Raw genomic sequence first — 17,951 nt, 5'->3', positions numbered from 1 at the left:
ATGTTTAAAACATGTTACTACTGTGGTGGGAGATTTCTATGTTTGATTAGGAGGAGAGTTGTGGTTCAAATATTCAATTGCAACAAACAGAGTCTTCCAAGGAATCAAAGTTGTCTTTCCGTTTATTCAAGCTTGCAAGCAGGGAAAAGGGTTCAACAGCCATGTATCACAGTGAGCTGCCGAAATCTCTTTATTCATACATTGTATTACATCGTGATTTATACAAGCATATGCACCCCCCTCCAAGGCCCACTAATGACGACAAACGAAGAAAGAATGTGAATGTCTTGGATAAGAATTGAGGAGAACAAAGAACAGAGTGTGTTGGTTTCGATAAGACATACGGTCATCTGTCTACCTCCATATCCTCCCTGTTGCTCTGCTCTTGAAACAGTCCATAAAATAACACATATTTTTCCCGTTAAACTACTAATGTGTAGAATATTGAAGTTCAATCTGCTGAACACTTTTCTGTTGAGTCCATAAATTAATCTCAACATCTTGTCCATTCAACAATTAACATTGTGTCTACCTGTTCTTTCAGATATCAGTGGACACGCTGTCTTGGGAGTTCATAGTGTCCACTGTAGATGACAGCAACCTCATTTACCCGCCCAAGGTGACCCCCCTCTACACACATTTCTATTTCCAAAAAGATGTCAACAAATTTAACATCAGAACACTTTTTTTTTCTTTGATCTTTCACCTGTCATGTACACTTTTCATCACATTTTTTAATTCCTCAAATTGCTTTTTTTATTCTTTTACAAAGCACTCTTACATTTCAAGTTTTGAAATATGTGAAAAAACCTGTTCATTTGTTGTGTTGCTCCCTTTTTGTCTGACATTGTAGCTCTTTCTGTCCAAACTGATCTGTCTTTTTGTCTTGCCCTTGTTTTCACCCCTCCCAATCCTTTTCTTTCTAAGTTTCATTGACCTTATGGCATGGCTTCTAGAAATGTCATGACACCTTCCCTGGTTGCCCCCTCCCTTTTCTTCCTTATTTCCCTGCTCATTCCCTCTCCTCTCTGCCTTTAGGATGGAATATTTGTCCGAGGTTTGTACCTGGAGGGGGCTGGTTGGGACAAGAGGAACGCCTGTCTGGTGGAAGCTGAACCCATGCAGATGGTCTGTCCCATCCCCACAATCCACTTCAAAACTGTGGAAAACCGCAAGAAGGCAGCCAAGAGTGAGTTGTTCTTTCCTCCATCCCAACATCTGTCTTTCCATCTTCCTCTCTTTTTGTTTTATTCTATTTTGAATGATTCATCATAGGATTCTTGTTTTTTAACTGTGTGTGTGTGTGTGTGTGTGTGTGTGTGTGTGTAGGTATGTACCTGTGTCCGTGTTACTACTTCCCAGTGCGTTCGGGTGGGGCGTGCCGGCCATCTTTTGTGGTCGGTATAGAACTCGAATCCGGAGCTGTGACCCCGGACCACTGGATCAAGAGAGGGACGGCTCTTCTCATGAGTGTGGACAACTGAAGGCCTTAATGCACACTCACACATTGACTCAATCGTTTATACTTGTGTTTATTAGTTATTGATTAAGCTGTTTCTGACTTGTCTGCTTTTTGTGAAATTTTAAAATGTGTTCCATTCACAATAAATGGCCTGCGTCATTCTTTTACACTTTAAAGTTTGTCGGACACAATACTGGAAAGGTCTTTTTCTCTTTTTTCACTCCTTTCTGGGCTGTCAGCCTCTTCATAGACCGGCATCAGTCTTTCCATCAGTCTTTTCTACTCATACTCAAACACCCACTCACATATTCGGGGAGTAAACTTATATACTTAGTCAGTCAGCGTTGTGAGAGAGGAGGTGCGTACCTCCCCAGTGGAGAAAAGCCAGCCCAAACTCCTCAAAGGGAATGAGAGAAAAACAAGAAGAGGAGCCTGGAGAAAGTGAGCCGGGGAGGAAGAATAGTCCAGTAGAGAGGGGAACAAGAGAGACGGGTAAAGGTTGTATTCAGACAGAAGAATTGGCCTCCTGAAAGACAGAACCTAAACTTTGTCAGGGTTTAAGAGACCTCTTTATCAGACTTGTGTCTGTGTCCACACACTGGCGGTCTCTGGTTGGATGGGAGATAGAGGGGGCACTCATAGTGACATGATGAATTCAAATTGCTGGATTCACAGGCCTAGTTCCTCATGGAGGAGGATGGAGGAAGATTCTTCAGCTGAGGGTTTGAATATTCTCTGTGTGTCCATGTGGGTCTACTCCTGGTGCTCAGGTTTCCTCCCACAGAATCCAAAAATATTCAATAATTGGAAACTATTATCATCTCCAATTAGTCCTTATGTTGGGTTTTTCTCCTGGTGCACACTTTTCCCAAAGATTAAAATAAAAAACAAAAACAAATCAATGTTATATATACAGTATTAAAACAATTGTACGACATGATTGTGAGTTTAAAGAAGTATTGGTATCTGTTTTAGTTGTGATTTTAATAAACTAAAGCTGATCAATAAAATGATCAAATATGTTTTATATATACCCATCGGTGACCAACGGCGTTTAACTTGGCTGTGCTCGTGACATATGTTAGTGGGTTATTGTCTGTGTAGATGGTGAAGTGGGCGCATAAAACAGATAGTCCCTGAATTTCTCACAAACAGCCCATTTCAAAGCGAGGAACTCAAGCTTTCCAGAGTGAAGCCTGTAGTTCTACTCGGCCGGAGACAAAGTCCTTGAACCATAGGCGATGACTCTCAGTCTTCCTTCCTGGCGCTGGTAGAGCACTGCAGCTAACCCTTGCTCTGAGGCATCAGTGTGTACGGTAAAGGGCAGGTCAAAGTCAGGGTATGCTAGTACAGGTGGGTTGGTAAGCGCGTCAATGAGTTGGTGGAGGATACCTTGGTGCTCTATTGACCACTGGACTGGGGACCCTGATGAGAGCTGGGCACCTTTCCCTCTCCTCATAATCCTCGATGGGTTTTCTGCTGCATTTCCTTTTATCTGCAACAATTCATAGATGGGTTTGGCAATGCGAGAGAAGTTTTGGATGTATGTCCTATAATAACTGAGGAATCCCAGTAGCTTTCTGACATCTCCTACTGCGTTGGGTGTCTTCTCCCTCAAAGCTAACACAGCATCCAGGTCTTTTGGGTCTATCCGTACTCCCTCTGCAGAGACCAGCCTTCCCACATACCTGACTTCGGGCTTGAATAAATCACATTTTGTTGGTCTAAGTTTCACACCATGTCGCTGCAGAGCCTTCAGGGCCCGCCTTACCTCCTCAAAGTGATCTTCAATTGTTTTCAATTCAGTTTATTTTGTATAGCCCAATATCACAAATTTGCCTCAGAGGGCTTTACAATCTGTACACATACGACATCCCTGTCCCAGGACCTCACATCGGATCAGGAACAACTCCCCAAAAATAACCTTTGACAGGGAAAAAAGGGAAGAAACCTTCAGGAGAGCAACAGAGGAGGATCCCTCTCCCCGGATGGACAGAAGCAATAGATGTCATGTGTACAGAATGAACAGCATTTACAAAGTTACATAAACACATTACATGAATATGACAATGTATGAATGGACCTCCAATCCATGAAACAGAAGGAGGTAGAGAGGAGGGGGGGCGGGGCATCAGCAGGGCCAACGCGGGAGGCCGGCTCACCAGGCATCAGACACCTCCAGGTCCAATGGACCCTATGAGACGTGAAGTCACAACGACTCCGGGGAGGAAGCAGAGTTAGTGAGGTTCAATGGAGAGATGTAAATTCATCCATAAGGAGAGAGAGAAGAGGAGATAGGTGCTCAGTGTATCCTAAAACATCCCCCAGCAGCCTATAAGCCTATAGCAGCATATCAAGTGGCTCGACCAGGGCAAACCTGATTCAGCCCTAACTATAAGCACTATCAAACAGGAAAGTCTTAAGTCTATTCTTGAATGAGGTGACTGTGTCTGCCTCCCGGACTGAAAGTGGAAGCTGGTTCCATAAATAAATAATAATAAAGTTGACTTCTTGGCCGGTCATTTAATGTCATTGACAAGTCACATCCTGTTTGTACATTCATTATAGCTCATTCATTATATTACCGGCTGTGTGTAAATCTCAAATACACTTTTTCTTCAACATAACCTGCCTCTGTGGGTCTCCTGACCCCCACCCTGACTTATGTGACCTTAGCCATAGGTGGAAATGTAACCCAAATTATTGATCTTAGCACAAAATATCGAATCAAAGCTTAATTTTAAATATTCAAACAGCGCAAGGGAGAGAGGGATTATAAAGAACATACTGAATCTATGAGTGATTATACAAAGTGATTACATCATGATATTTGCTTGATGACATACTAATGCAGAACGTTTGCATTGTGACATTTGAGGAGCAGGTTGTTCTCTGAGCCCCACATTTTAAAAATATTTATCGGAAATATTGTTATTATTCAGAGTAAGCAGTCCTTACTCTTAACTTTATATTCCAACGTGCACAATCAAAATATATCAGTTGAATAAGCAAATCAGTTAGTAATTTATTTGGCACTTAAAGCCAAACTGCTGCCCTTAAAATCTGATTTGCTTTATCTGCATGGATATTGGATATTATTTTATGTCCGATACTTCAGCAAACGCGTATGAACGAGGGCAAAACATAAAGGCAGCAGGGCATCATGAGTACAATTACAATCCTTTGATGGAACTATGTTACTATTTAATAATAATGTCACATGGGGTGTGTGTATGAGAAAATGTCCAAAATGCATGAATTTATTTGAGAATAAGGCCAGAGAAACTCACCAAAATGATATTCGTGTTCATAATATTCAAGCTATCATCCCCTGGAGAGCTTTTTGTGACACTTTTAAGAGCATACACATATTTCATGATAAGCAAAGTACTGTTTGAAAGAAAAATAATCTTTCCTTGTTAATACGCGTTAAATCGAAGATAAAATCCTTTAGGTCACGGTTGTTCAGACTGCTCAGAGGCCTGAAGACAAGGGGCGTGTACTGTTAAAAGTATGCCTCTCTAAAAGTTGAAGTCCACCAGGACTCCGACGCAGAGACAAAGAACGAGGCGACCAACACGTCGGATGTAGGCAACAGGCTGCAGCTGGCAACGCAACACGCGCACTTTTGTTTTTCATCCTCCTTCCTCCGAGGTCTCCATCGTGGCATCCGAGGAGAGGCAGCTGGTTACAGTCGGGATGAAGCTGGCTGTCATGTGGTTGTGCCTTCTGCATTTGACCGTTGTCGTTGCCGGACAATACACCCGCAAAGAGCATCGCAAAGACCGCAGCAATGCGCCGGCCAAAGCCCCCCAGAAGCCTCAGCCCCTCGGCACAGGTGAGTGCGTGGGCTGCGCTGTTGTCACGGCCGTGGTTTGAGTCAGAGGATGAACGCAGAGATTTATACGTGTTTTTTACTCTCGAGTGTGTGTCAATTTCTATAGAGATAATCCGACAGTTTACATAAACACATATTCATATTCTTATATCAAATATATGTTTGGACATATCGTAGGCTACTACATATATCGTAGGCTACTACACAATATGAACGATTGAATAATATTGAATTCTGAACTGCCAAATGTATTAATAGAATATTTTGAATTGTGAAAGTTTTAAAGGGAATAAAATATCAACTGGGAATAAAGAATGGACTTCAGTCTGAATATGAAATGACTTTCATACGTCCTTGTCAGAGTTGTTTGACAAGGACGTTGTTGTTTGCAAACAATTTGAACTCCTGGACATTATGTGAATATTAGTCTGTAATCGTGGGATTGGACTCGGACAGTGGTTGGGCTCATCTTTATGATGTCACCTTGCGACAGATATGAAACTGACCAGAATGAAAGATAAGACAAGACCAAACTATATGTATCCCAATAAGGGAAACTAGCTGTGTAGCAGTTGCAAGACAGATTGCGAATATTAAATGTCAAAAAACTGCTGGGATAAGCTTAAAGATAAGTACAGCATTCGATTTATTGGAAGAGTGTAGTACTTAATATTTTCACATTTGTAATTGGACATTATGTCCCATCATGTCATGGGAGTGAGCTGTATGGATTTGGCACAATGTATTGTTGCTCTTGTTCTTTGTTTAGTTTATTGTAGGTTGAGAGATTTGACGGCAGCAAAATTCTTTCCATGGGGACCGTTTGTTTGCTCGTATTCTCACTTGAGGGGTCGTCCCACAACCACAAGGTACCCGGTTCGATCCCCGCTCTCCACATAATTGCATGTTGAAGTGTCCTTGAGCAAGTCACTGAACCCCCAGTTGCTCCCCGGGTGTTTCACTGCAGCCCACTGCTCCTTAATAACTAAGGATGGGTCAAATGCAGAGAAGAATTTCCCCACTGTGGGATCAATAAAGTGTACATTATTATTATTATTGAGATAATGGTATGATGTGGTTCTTGCATATCCTCTCGCACACTTTAGGGAAGCCGTTAACATTAAACAAGAAAATCCATATTGTCAGAGGATTCAAGTACTGTGTTTGTGTCCGGGAAGTCGGTGAACTGACCAATCAGCGTCCTAGCTACTGGCAGCCACTGGGCAGTTGAGGTGTGTGTGTGTGTGTGTGTGTGTGTGTGTGTGTGTGTGTGAGCGACGCAAAGAGGTGACTGGTCGTTCTGAACAACAATGGCGGCTCCTGAGTTTAGCATAGATGCTTCAATAGCTTCAGTTTGACCAGAAATATAGATTATTTATTGAAGGAAGAGCAAAGAACGTTTATATCGATGGAAAATATGTTTTTGTTCCTCTCCCAACTGGCTTCGTCAAGACTTTGATTGATAGATGGTTTCAGCCAATCACCTGCCAAGTATTCTTTTTAATACATGCCTGCCCTTTTCCAACCAGTTTCCTATGACTGCTTCTCAGTTGGTTTCTGTCTAATAGCCCATCTGGCGGGTTAGGTTAAAGGTCAGCAGCAAGTGTATTGAAACATTGAACTCTTTCAGTGCATCCCACTTCCCTCAATGCATCTAGGTTTCCGTTACATGGGTCTTTCCCTCACATACATTCTAGGGAAAGAAAATGTTGAGACAGTCTTCGGAAGTGAATCCTGCTAGGCGGGTTACGGTCCCTCAAACTAGGTACCTGCTTGTCTGCAGTGTGTGTGGTCAGTGGGACATTTAACTGGAGGAGTTTGCTGTAAATCTCCTCATAGCTGGACAGTAACTTTTGCATATCAGGTTCGTGGTTGTCAGTATTAGCAGTGTCTGTTTCAATTTGTGTGTGTGTCCCATGTGTGTCAGTGTTCACTCCAGTCACTTCATTTAGCATTAATCCAGAATAATCATTAGCATTAGCTCTGTCAGTATTTAACTGTTGAATCTCCGGACTCTCGCTATGGCGTTCAATGATCTGATCTACTTTATCTTTTAGATCCAGTAACCATGACATACCCTCATCTTCTAACGTCAATAGGGAATTGCAAAACAACTCTCCTCGCCATCTTCGTCCAACTTATTTGATTGAAGCTCATCAATTGGTCCATTGTTTTTTGAGTAAGCTCGAAGATCTTTTCAGCTGACAGGTGGTGGAGTCCTTTCTTTATTGTCCAAACAAGTCTCTTCCTCTCGTTGTCAGACATGCCGCACGTTGTTGTCCTGGGACTGTTGAGTTGCGCTCTGTTGGCTTGGATTCCACTCTGCTGGTTCCCTCACCCTGGCAGTCGCACACTCGTAGTGCCCCTTGCTCTGGCAACGTGTCGTCACTCTGGCCCACGATTCATGGATCACTAGATCAGCAGTTTCCGGACCTCCGTAGCACTGACGATCCCCCAAAGATCTGTTACAGGTCTCAGATTGACAGAGCCTGACGACAGACTTGTACCTGAGAAAACAGGAATAAATGAGACAGGCAACTGTTCGGCTTCTCTATTCAGCGTCTTCTCAAGTTATGAGACGGCGCTGGTCGCGCACATACAAGTCGAAACCACAGCGCTGCACTGTCACCTACTGGGCACAGATGGTACTACATATCACAGAAACGTGTTCATTCTAATCTTCAATAAATAACAACAATGTGACCATACATTTTGTGTGCGTCACACATCCTTTCTTTATCTAACTGGTCTCTCCCTGATTGAAATACGGTATGTGAGGCCTCCACTGGGCAGTACTTTGCTCAACTTGTGAATGACGTGCTGGAGACCATGGATCTGGATGTGAAGCGGTGTATTGGAAATTCCACTGATGGGGCCTCCAATATGCAAGGCCAATATAAAGCTTCTCTGCTGAAATATATCAAAAACAGGCTCATTCTCTCATTCTCTCAACAGCACCTGGAGGCTTTTATGTTGATGGCTACTCAGACAGATGTTTTGCAGATGCTGGACGTGAGAACATCATAGACAGTGTTGCAGAAAAGAGTGAGCTGCTGCAAAAATTATTCATGTAGTGAGGTAATAATAACACGGAGTATACTGATATTGTTTTTATTACCATGTGACTATAATGCACCTGGACCGGCAGAGTTAGTTAAGGTTCTGTTACTTAACTTATTGTTTTGTTATGCACCTTCAACACCCCTACACACACACACACACACACACACACACACACACACACACACACACACACACACACACACACACACACACACACACAATCACACACCCAGCATGCAACACTACTGATACCACTGATGTACACACCCCATCGTATTGTAACATTTCGCTACGTTTGCTTATGACACGGAGACTGGTCCTTGGAGGCACGCTTTATTGATAGCCGTTCACGAGACACTCACATGCTACCAACAACAAGGTTTTCGTCACACACACTTAACTCCCTCCTGTCCCCCGGACAGGTCAAACCCCGCCTCCCCCCTGTTTCACCAATCACAGGCACGCACCTCGAGGATTGCTAAGAGCAGGGGTTGTCGTACAAAGCCCCCTTTACAGGGTCGCTACATTATGTTCTGTTCATTTCTACAATATAGTTCATGCTAATTCTACCCTCTGATTGTGGTCTTTCTCTGCTGACATTCATTCATTAGTTATACGTATAACCACTTGATACTAGCCCAGAGTTAAGCATATCTAGCAAACTATACCTACCTCAGAGTGTTACAATAGCCAGTATCATTTTATGTGTCCATCCAGGCAAATTGGTGGATCTAAATGTTATTTAAAAAAAGTAAAAACATATATGATGTAATTTCTTTGTAATCATCCAAAATAATGTTAAGTAAGGCCACTGACTGGTCGATAGTGCGATGTATTGAGTGGGCCGGTCTGACAGTAACTCCCGGGCCACTTTTCCCCGAGTCCGCCCCTGTCTTCAGTCGACACGACCCGAACTCGGTGGACAGGTTTATGTCCCCTTTTCCCTGAATGTTATGGTGTCCCGCGCCAGTCCAGCAGGTGGCGGTAACGCGCCTCTAAAATGGTTTGCCAACCGCCAATAAACACCGAGGCAGAAGTAAAAGCCGCAGAAGAAGAAGTCGGTTAATACCTGCAGCGTGTTTGTTGTTTTCTGACACCAAAGTTAATAAAGACGATGTATAAACAGCGACAGTGACCAAAGAAGAAGAAGAAGAGGAGGAGCGTCTGCTACACGTTAAATATGAAGTTAGTGTTTCTATGGCGACAGTAAAGAAGAAAGATATTACTGTAATCAAGCTAGCACAAACAATCCAGTGTGCAGATGTTGCTTGTTGCTAGCTCGGTTAACGTTACATCAATAATAACCCACCGAGTTAAACTAAATGACGTCATTTAGCTCAGGGAACATCACACCTGACACTGATTGAGCCTGAGCTCAAGCTTAGCTTCATACACAAGTGTGCTCACTTTGTAGCTGCTGCACGAACCTAGCATCGTTGCGGTGCTTTTTCACACACGCACGCACACAGTTGCAAAGAGGCAGCACGTCTCTCTGTTCTCAGTCCGTTGTCTGTATTCATCCTAGGCTCAACATCGAGCCTCCGCTAGCCTATGTCCTTGTGTCCTTGGGCCCAAAAGTGCTCCCGTAGCTGTGTCTACGAGGGATGTGTGTGAATGTGAGTTAGTCCTGATGTGCAGGTGGAACCTCCCATCAGTGGATGAATGATGTCATGTAGTGACAGGTCCATTTACCATTTAAAAAAACATCTACAGATGTAAAGATGCAACATGCACATTAATGCAGTGATAATAATCCAGAAAACATCACAGTAAAACACTGACAGAGAACATTTTACTCCACAATGTGTAGTTGTACTTCTCATATGAAGTACATTTAGCATTACATTAAGGTTCTGAATGCAGGACTTTCACTTTTAGTGTTTTTTTTTCTCTTCACAATGTGATATTAGTACTTTTACTTAAGTAAAAGTTCTGAACAGTTCCTCCACCTCTGCTGTGTCACAACACCGGGGTAAATTTAGAGAGCAGGCTTTGTACTAAAAAGACGGGGACACATTAATCAAGGGTGGAGTTAAAAATATTTTTTGTTTTTGTTTTGACAGCTACACACCGTTAACTTTTACGTGTGTCACTGTTTATGTTCAGGGTCATGGAGTCCTGGAGATGCCATCGGGAACCGGGAAGACCATCTCTCTGCTGTCTCTCATTGTTGCCTACCAAAAGGTGAGTTTAGCTGTGTTTTCTTTTGACTTCTTGTTGCTTCCCAACAGCCGATAATGAACTCTCTCGCTCTCGCTCTCTCTCTCTTCGCTCTTTTTCAGGTCTTTCCTTTGGAAGTGTCCAAGCTAATATACTGCTCCAGAACAGTTCCAGAGATCGAGAAGGTGAGTGAAATGTCAAATATGTTCACAGAAATTATTATTCAGAGATTTAATCCCAGCAACAACATTACGTAAATACACAGTCCATACTGCTTAGGAAACTCAAATCAAATGGTAAAACACATGACGGCTTGAGATGACGTGTCGTATATTTGATCTGCTGTCTGATCAGGTTGTGGAGGAGCTGCGGAAATTGATGGAGTATTATTCCAAGCAAACTGGAGAGAGCAACAACTTCCTGGCTCTCGCCCTCTTCTCCAGAAAAAACCTCTGCATCCACCCAGAGGTACGAGATTGCATACGGCCCGAGGCAGAGCACAAACACACTAACATGCCGATTTCACAGCCACATAACCAAGCTCTCTGTTCTTGTTCAGACTTCTTCTGGGAGGAAACCTTAGTAACTGGACCTTTTAGCACTTGAATTGTCTCAAAGGATTCAATGTCTCCTTGGTCTGCTTCTATCAAGGTGAGTGCTCTGCACGTCGGTAAAGAGGTTGATGGGAAGTGCCACACGCTGACGGCATCATACATCCGAGCACAACGCCATAGCGACCCCGACCTGCCTGTGTGCTGCTTTTATGAGGTAAGAAGTCACCTGAATGCTTCCGGTTCAGACCAGCTAGTATTTTTCAACTGAAGTGCAAATAGACGAGGCCGGTTGAAGGAAGCTTTGTGTACAAACTAGGGCTGGGCACGTTAACGCGTTAATAATGCGTTAAAGCAGCAATCATTAACGCCGACAATAATTTCATCATGCGTTAATGTAATTTTTTTTTTTTTTGCATTGGGAGGTGCTTAACACTGCTGAGAACATGGAGAAATGCACTTTTAAATGGACATTTTCATTTTCACCCAGACGGCATAGTTGATAAAAGCAAAGCTATTTGTAACCACTCAAACTGGAGTTATCTCATCACCGGAGTACTACGCGCATGAAGTACGTCTTAAAGGCGTTACGCAGCATTGAAACAACCAGTGGAGCGAAACTTCGTCAGACTACTGCAGCGTGTGGGAGAACTGTCGATAAACCAACGCAAGAAAAATAAAAAAATGCCTCAGCCAAGTGGAGAGCAGCGGACTGCAGGCTGATTCCTGTAGTGGAAGATGTCGGTCTGAGGAACGTCCTTAGAAACGCAACGAAAGACCGTATGAGCCTCAAGGCGCACCGTTGATTTGTATGAAACGGAGCGGACTACAAAGATGGCGGCAGGGTCAGTGTAACTGCTTTATTTTGTCAGAGGCTTTACAGACTAAAAAGTCCCCTGCACAGTAAATTCCAGCTGTGTTTTTTTTTTTGTGCTAGACCTGTTCAGAATTTTTTTAAAACAGATTTATATTCTGTTTCTTAACTTGCTGTTGCTCCGAGAGTGCCTGTTATACTGTTCTGATAGCATTACTTTAAAAAAAAAAAAGCGTGCAATACACTAGTTTTTAATTCATTCTTGAATTTTGCGCATAACACGATAAATCGCAGTTAATCACAGAAACATCATGCGATTAATTGATTTAAATTTGTTCATCTTTGCCCAGCACTAGTACAAACATGAGTGACAGCAGCTCACCGTAAAATAACATCCTTCACAGATGATGCCTAACCATGTGAGGGAGTGTTGTATTGTTTAAATGTGTAGTTCCTTCTACCTTTTTAGCATTTGCATCACCTGACATGTGAATTATGAAAATATTCCTACTGAACAGAGGTGTTTGCTGAACATTCTTTTGCATTAAGCTTGTGATGGAGTTCCTGCTGATTGGTTCACTGCAGCAGTCTGTAGCACCAGGAGACCAACACCTGCAGTCTATCCGTTACTGGATGCCCTATTACTGTCTTGTTAGCAACTGTAACTAGGTTAAAGTGAGAGTGGGATGCTCAAATATTGGAATAGTGAGGATACTTATTAGTGATTTATTGACAATGTACTATAGTAGCCCTAACCGGTTAAACATTCACCCACTCTGGTTCGTGTCCACAGGATTTTGATGCGGTCGGCCCACAGGTGCCCCTCCCCGCCGGGGTCTACAACCTAGACGACCTAAAGGACTTCGGCAAGAGGAACGGCTTGTGTCCGTATTATCTGGCACGCTACTCGGTACGTCGCACTACACACTAATGCAAACATGTTTATTATAAATCAAATGAAAAAGCTTTCTTAGTATTTTGGGAAAGACATTACTTGATGTATTTACAACAAGTGAAGCTCAAAACAATGTTTATAATCATGAGTAACGTTTGGTGGCGGACCGCTCGGCACACAAATCTGGAAATAGTCTGACGCAGTTGCTCTTTACTGAAGTAATTATAATAGTTCTAATACCTAAAGATGCTACACAAGGTTGGTGTTGCATCGCTCACTTTGTCCCATCTCTATTTCCTCTCAGCTCATGCATGCCAACATTGTGGTGTACAGTTACCACTACCTGCTGGACCCCAAGATAGCTGACCTAGTGTCCGTGGTGGTGTTTGATGACGCTCATAACATCGGTGAGGAGAAGAACTTTAGTGCAGTCAAAAAAAAATGTTACGCAACAGGACAAATACCAGAATGGACACGGTGGTCGGCGGTTTGCACGTTACTTGGACAATATGTTGCACAGTCCTGATCAAAACTGTCCAGCTCTTCCTTTTAATACATTGTACCCGTTTTCACATTTTTATTGTCAATGTATCTTTTCTGTATTTGTTTTTACTTGATTATTTTTTTTCTTTATTTTTTTTTCTTGTGCACCAAAACATCAATGCAAATTTTTGCATGTGAAAACATATCTTGAAAAAAACGGATTCTGAAATTTAGAGACAATTATTGGAAAGAAAGGTGTTACACTTAGTGTTGTCTGTATTAATAAAGCAACATAATATAAATATAATATATACAGAAAGTAGTATGACATATATTTACGTAATGTAAGAAATAGTGGAAAGTGCAATGTAATAATATAGAGTATAACATTTAGTATTATACCGCAGTATAACAACTCTTTTTGCTCATCATATTGTCGTCATACCAGGCCAGCATTTATTATTATTACCACAGACATAGAGAACAATATAAATATACATTTTTTTAACTCCATTATGAAGGACTGAGAACACCTTTTTCTGTCTTAAATGACTATAAATTATGATGAAATGACACATGCTATTATTGATGTGCAGATGCCTCATGGGAGGAGCTTTAATCTTTCTCTTCTCCTGTCACTCCCCGTTGTCTCCTCAGACAATGTGTGCATCGACTCCATGAGTGTGAACATCTCCAGACGAACACTCGACCGCTGCCAGACCAACGTGGAGACTCTGCAGAACACCATACAAAAGTAAGAGCCTGTGGCCGGCTGCACAGAACACCGGAAGTTCTCTCCTCAAGTATGACACTTAAGGTTTCACTTCTTCTTCGGTGAGGGACTTACTGAAAGGTGTTCCTCAGAATCCCTGAAAAAGTTTCCTTAGTTGAGGGCAAAAAGGGCATTTACTGCATTGAAAGAGATTTGACGGCAGCAAAATTCTTTCCATGGGGACCGTTTGTTTGCTCGTATTCTCACTTGAGGGGTCGTCCCACAACCACAAGGTACCCGGTTCGATCCCCGCTCTCCACATAGTTGCATGTTGAAGTGTCCTTGAGCAAGTCACTGAACCCCCAGTTGCTCCCCGGGTGCTTCACTGCAGCCCACTGCTCCTTAATAACTAAGGATGGGTCAAATGCAGAGAAGAATTTCCCCACTGTGGGATCAATAAAGTGTACATTATTATTATTATTATTGAGATAATGGTATGATGTGGTTCTTGCATATCCTCTTCCACACTTTAGGGAAGCCGTTAACATTAAACAAGAAAATCCATATTGTCAGAGGATTCAGGTACTGTGTTTGTGTCCGGGAAGTCGGTGAACTGACCAATCAGCGTCCTAGCTACTGGCAGCCACTGGGCAGTTGAGGTGTGTGTGTGTGTGTGTGTGTGTGTGAGCGACGCAAAGAGGTGACTGGTCGTTCTGAACAACAATGGCGGCTCCTGAGGTTAGCATAGATGCTTCAATAGCTTCAGTTTGACCAGAAATATAGATTATTTATTGAAGGAAGAGCAAAGAACGTTTATATCGATGGAAAATATGTTTTTGTTCCTCTCCCAACTGGCTTCGTCAAGACTTTGATTGATAGATGGTTTCAGCCAATCACCTGCCAAGTATTCTTTTTAATACATGCCTGCCCTTTTCCAACCATTTTCCTATGACTGCTTCTCAGTTGGTTTCTGTCTAATAGCCCATCTGGCGGGTTAGGTTAAAGGTCAGCAGCAAGTGTATTGAAACATTGAACTCTTTCAGTGCATCCCACTTCCCTTAAATGCATCTAGGTTTCCGTTACATGGGTCTTTCCCTCACATACATTCTAGGGAAAGAAAATGTTGAGACAGTTTTCGGAAGTGAATCCACTTCTGAACTGTGAGTCCACTTCAACAGCTCTGTTGTCTTTTAGTGGCATCTACAATGCCTGGGTAGATGCCAAATTAAGGAATTAAAATTGCTTTAATTGTAGTTGATGGTTGCAGCTCTAGAAAAGGAATAAAGGCAAAGTCATGGTAATATTTCATCTTTTTTTGACATTTCTCTGTATCTCTGCTCTTCAGGCGTGTGAGAATGGCAGAGGAGCCATCCTGCTGTCTGTGGCCAGGGGGAAGGTGTCTGAAGGGATAGATTTTGGTATGCGGCACATTGCTTCAGTTTCACAGATTCGGTCAAAGTTTCCCCTGAAGTTGTATGGTAGGCAGTTTACTTAATAACTTAACGTTCACTGTTGTTCTGTTTGCTGTTCAGTGCACCGTTTTGGCCGGGCAGTCATCATGTTCGGAGTGCCTTATGTTTACACGCAGAGCCGCATCCTCAAGGTCAGAACTGTCACTCACACTTATTATGAAATCCACTACTTTTTAAGTCACGTCACAAATCAGTAACTCGAGTCCAAACCGGACTTTCAGCAACACCACAATGCAAAAATAGAATTTTATTGATGAGAAAAATATTGTTGTGCAGGAAATCTGAATGTGCTGCTCACTGCAGAATAAACTGAATGTATATTAGAAAGGGAGAACTAAATTAGTGAACAGGGGAGTGATTTCACACACGTATGTCTTCACTTCACCATATAATATTCATATTGCCCAGAAACAATGACGAGCACACATATTCTCTATTTGGATGTTTTCCCTCTTTACTGCCACTCTGCTTTACAATTTCGCTTTCTCTCTTCTCGCGTGTTTCAGGCTCGTCTGGAGTACCTTCGCGATCAGTTTCAGATCAGAGGGAACGACTTTCTAACGTTTGACGCCATGCGTCACGCCGCCCAGTGTGTAGGTCGAGTCATCCGGGGAAAGACGGACTACGGGATCATGATCTTCGCCGACAAGGTACGCGTTGTCCTACGGCAGGGCCTCAGCACAACATGCGGACTGGGCCTATAAACGGCCTTCTGATTTGGTCATTCTTTTTCTGAGACGACTCCCTCTCCCGCCCGCAGCGCTATGCCCGAGCAGACAAACGTGGGAAGCTCCCTCTCTGGATTCAGGAGCACATCAGCGACGGCAGTCTGAACCTCACCGTGGACGAGGCCGTCCAGCTCTCCAAGCACTTCCTGCGACAGATGGCTCAGCCGTTCAGACCGGTACGACTAACGCCCGCCAAGTACATCGTCTGTGCTTCAATTTGTTTTGTTTTTTGCATCTATAGGGCGAAACTCAATAAATAATTTTTTGTAAGTTTAAAGTTTTAAAGGCCAGATGTGTTTGACAATTAAATTCTGTGATTGCGATAATGTTTTCTTGAAATCTCCTGATAATTTTACAGCATAATCAGTTTTTGAGCTTCTGCATGCGAGTCAGAAAAATAATTCTTGGGATAAACCAGAGTGAACAGGTTTAGATATTTTGATACAATAAATCTATTGTACATTGGCCAATGAAATCCCAGAGAACTGGTTATCTTTAGTAAACAGTTGTTTCTATGCCTCGTGCATTATGTTTGGGTCGTCTGGATGTATCGATATGATTTAGGTGTTCAAAGGTCAAGGTCGCTGTGACCTCATGTCCGTTCCTTCCTCCTGAATCTGATATCTCAGGAACGCCACGAGGGAATTTCTTCAAATTTGCCACACATATCCACGTTGACTCCAGCGATTAGACGTTGATGGTCAAAGGTCCCTCTGATCTCACAACACGACATTGTACCTAAGAAGATAAAATAATGAAGAGATGACGTTTTGGACAAATATGGATGTAAACTGCATCTTGACTGGTTGGCCAAGGCGTCATTCTAGGATAGAGCAAGTAAAAGCTGCTTAGAACAAATAACAGCTTCAAACTTATTTACAGCTGCAGTGAACGGGATGATTACTACAGGTCCTCAGCAGGCTGAAGAGTGATGTCAAGACAAGAACGTTGTTGAGCAGGCAGTCTTTGATCACTTTCTCGGTATCCTAATATTTACCTCTCTCTAATAATCTCTCTCTCCAGGAGGACCAGCTGGGTTTGTCTCTGTTGACTCTCGAGCAGCTGGAGTCGGAGGAGATGCTGAAGAAAATCAGTCAGATTGCTCACCAGACCTGAAGGCGACACAGACACACTGTGCAATGTCATCACCCGTTGAAACGTATTCAAAACCCAGCTGGCCCAGCTCTGGTGGTTACAGTAATGATTCCTGACTGGATAACTATCGATGTATATTCATGACACACCGCCAAAGGTCTGAGCCACTTCCTGTATTCCAGGTCTCACACACAGCCTACAGAGGTTTGAGCACCACAGCTCTTTAAGTGCATTTCATGTCAGATGCTGCAGTTTTATGGAGATCACTCACAGGTGTACTGTGAGAGGATATAGTGAGAGCACTGTAACGATTAAAGTAGTCTTGTCTGTAATACAGAAGTATTAATAGTAATAACTACTTTTTTTTTGCCGCTGCAACTGTACAGTCAACTTTTATACTGAACTTGAATATTTGTGTCTGTTTTTCAACCAGGAAGTTGGAATATAAATGTTTGTATTCAACAGTTGACTTGTGTTTTTCTTATTCTGACACGTCTGAAGCGAATACATAAACAATTTGACTTTTATAGTAACTATTCAAAAAGTTAAAGTAGCAGCCCTTAAAACAACTATTATTGTCAAACTCTAAAATAATAATACTTCAAATTTATTTAGCGCTTTTCTAGACACTCAAAGACGCTTTATTAAACAAAACTAAATAGACAAGGAGAAAACAAA

At 42.5% G+C, this 17,951-nt stretch overlaps 2 protein-coding genes across 2 annotated transcripts in view; both read left to right on the top strand.

The window, feature by feature from the left end:
* Positions 1-1,484, top strand: part of dnah2 (dynein, axonemal, heavy chain 2) — a 64,358-nt gene extending 62,874 nt beyond the window's left edge. The window contains exons 85-87 of the mRNA XM_034560743.1: positions 545-619; positions 1,039-1,189; positions 1,330-1,484. Coding sequence (XP_034416634.1) covers positions 545-619; positions 1,039-1,189; positions 1,330-1,484 — 381 coding nt within the window. The remainder of the gene's footprint in view (positions 1-544; positions 620-1,038; positions 1,190-1,329) is intronic.
* A 3,677-nt stretch (positions 1,485-5,161) lies between these two features.
* On the top strand, positions 5,162-17,735 carry LOC117749923 (general transcription and DNA repair factor IIH helicase subunit XPD-like). The gene is made up of 15 exons (XM_034560742.1): positions 5,162-5,300; positions 9,490-9,548; positions 10,470-10,547; positions 10,646-10,708; positions 10,878-10,991; positions 11,175-11,291; positions 12,682-12,798; positions 13,088-13,190; positions 13,924-14,020; positions 15,173-15,191; positions 15,324-15,396; positions 15,511-15,581; positions 15,957-16,100; positions 16,211-16,354; positions 17,202-17,735. Exons 1-15 carry the CDS (start codon positions 5,162-5,164, stop codon positions 17,292-17,294), a joined length of 1,431 nt encoding a protein of 476 aa, XP_034416633.1. The 3' UTR covers positions 17,295-17,735.
* Positions 17,736-17,951: the final 216 nt, after the last annotated feature.

Source organism: Cyclopterus lumpus, chromosome 20, assembly GCF_009769545.1.
Source record: "Cyclopterus lumpus isolate fCycLum1 chromosome 20, fCycLum1.pri, whole genome shotgun sequence".
In the NCBI taxonomy this organism is placed as follows: Eukaryota; Metazoa; Chordata; class Actinopteri; order Perciformes; family Cyclopteridae; genus Cyclopterus; species Cyclopterus lumpus.
Note: the sequence above shows the minus strand (reverse complement) of the source record. Positions and strands in the feature narration are given on the sequence as shown.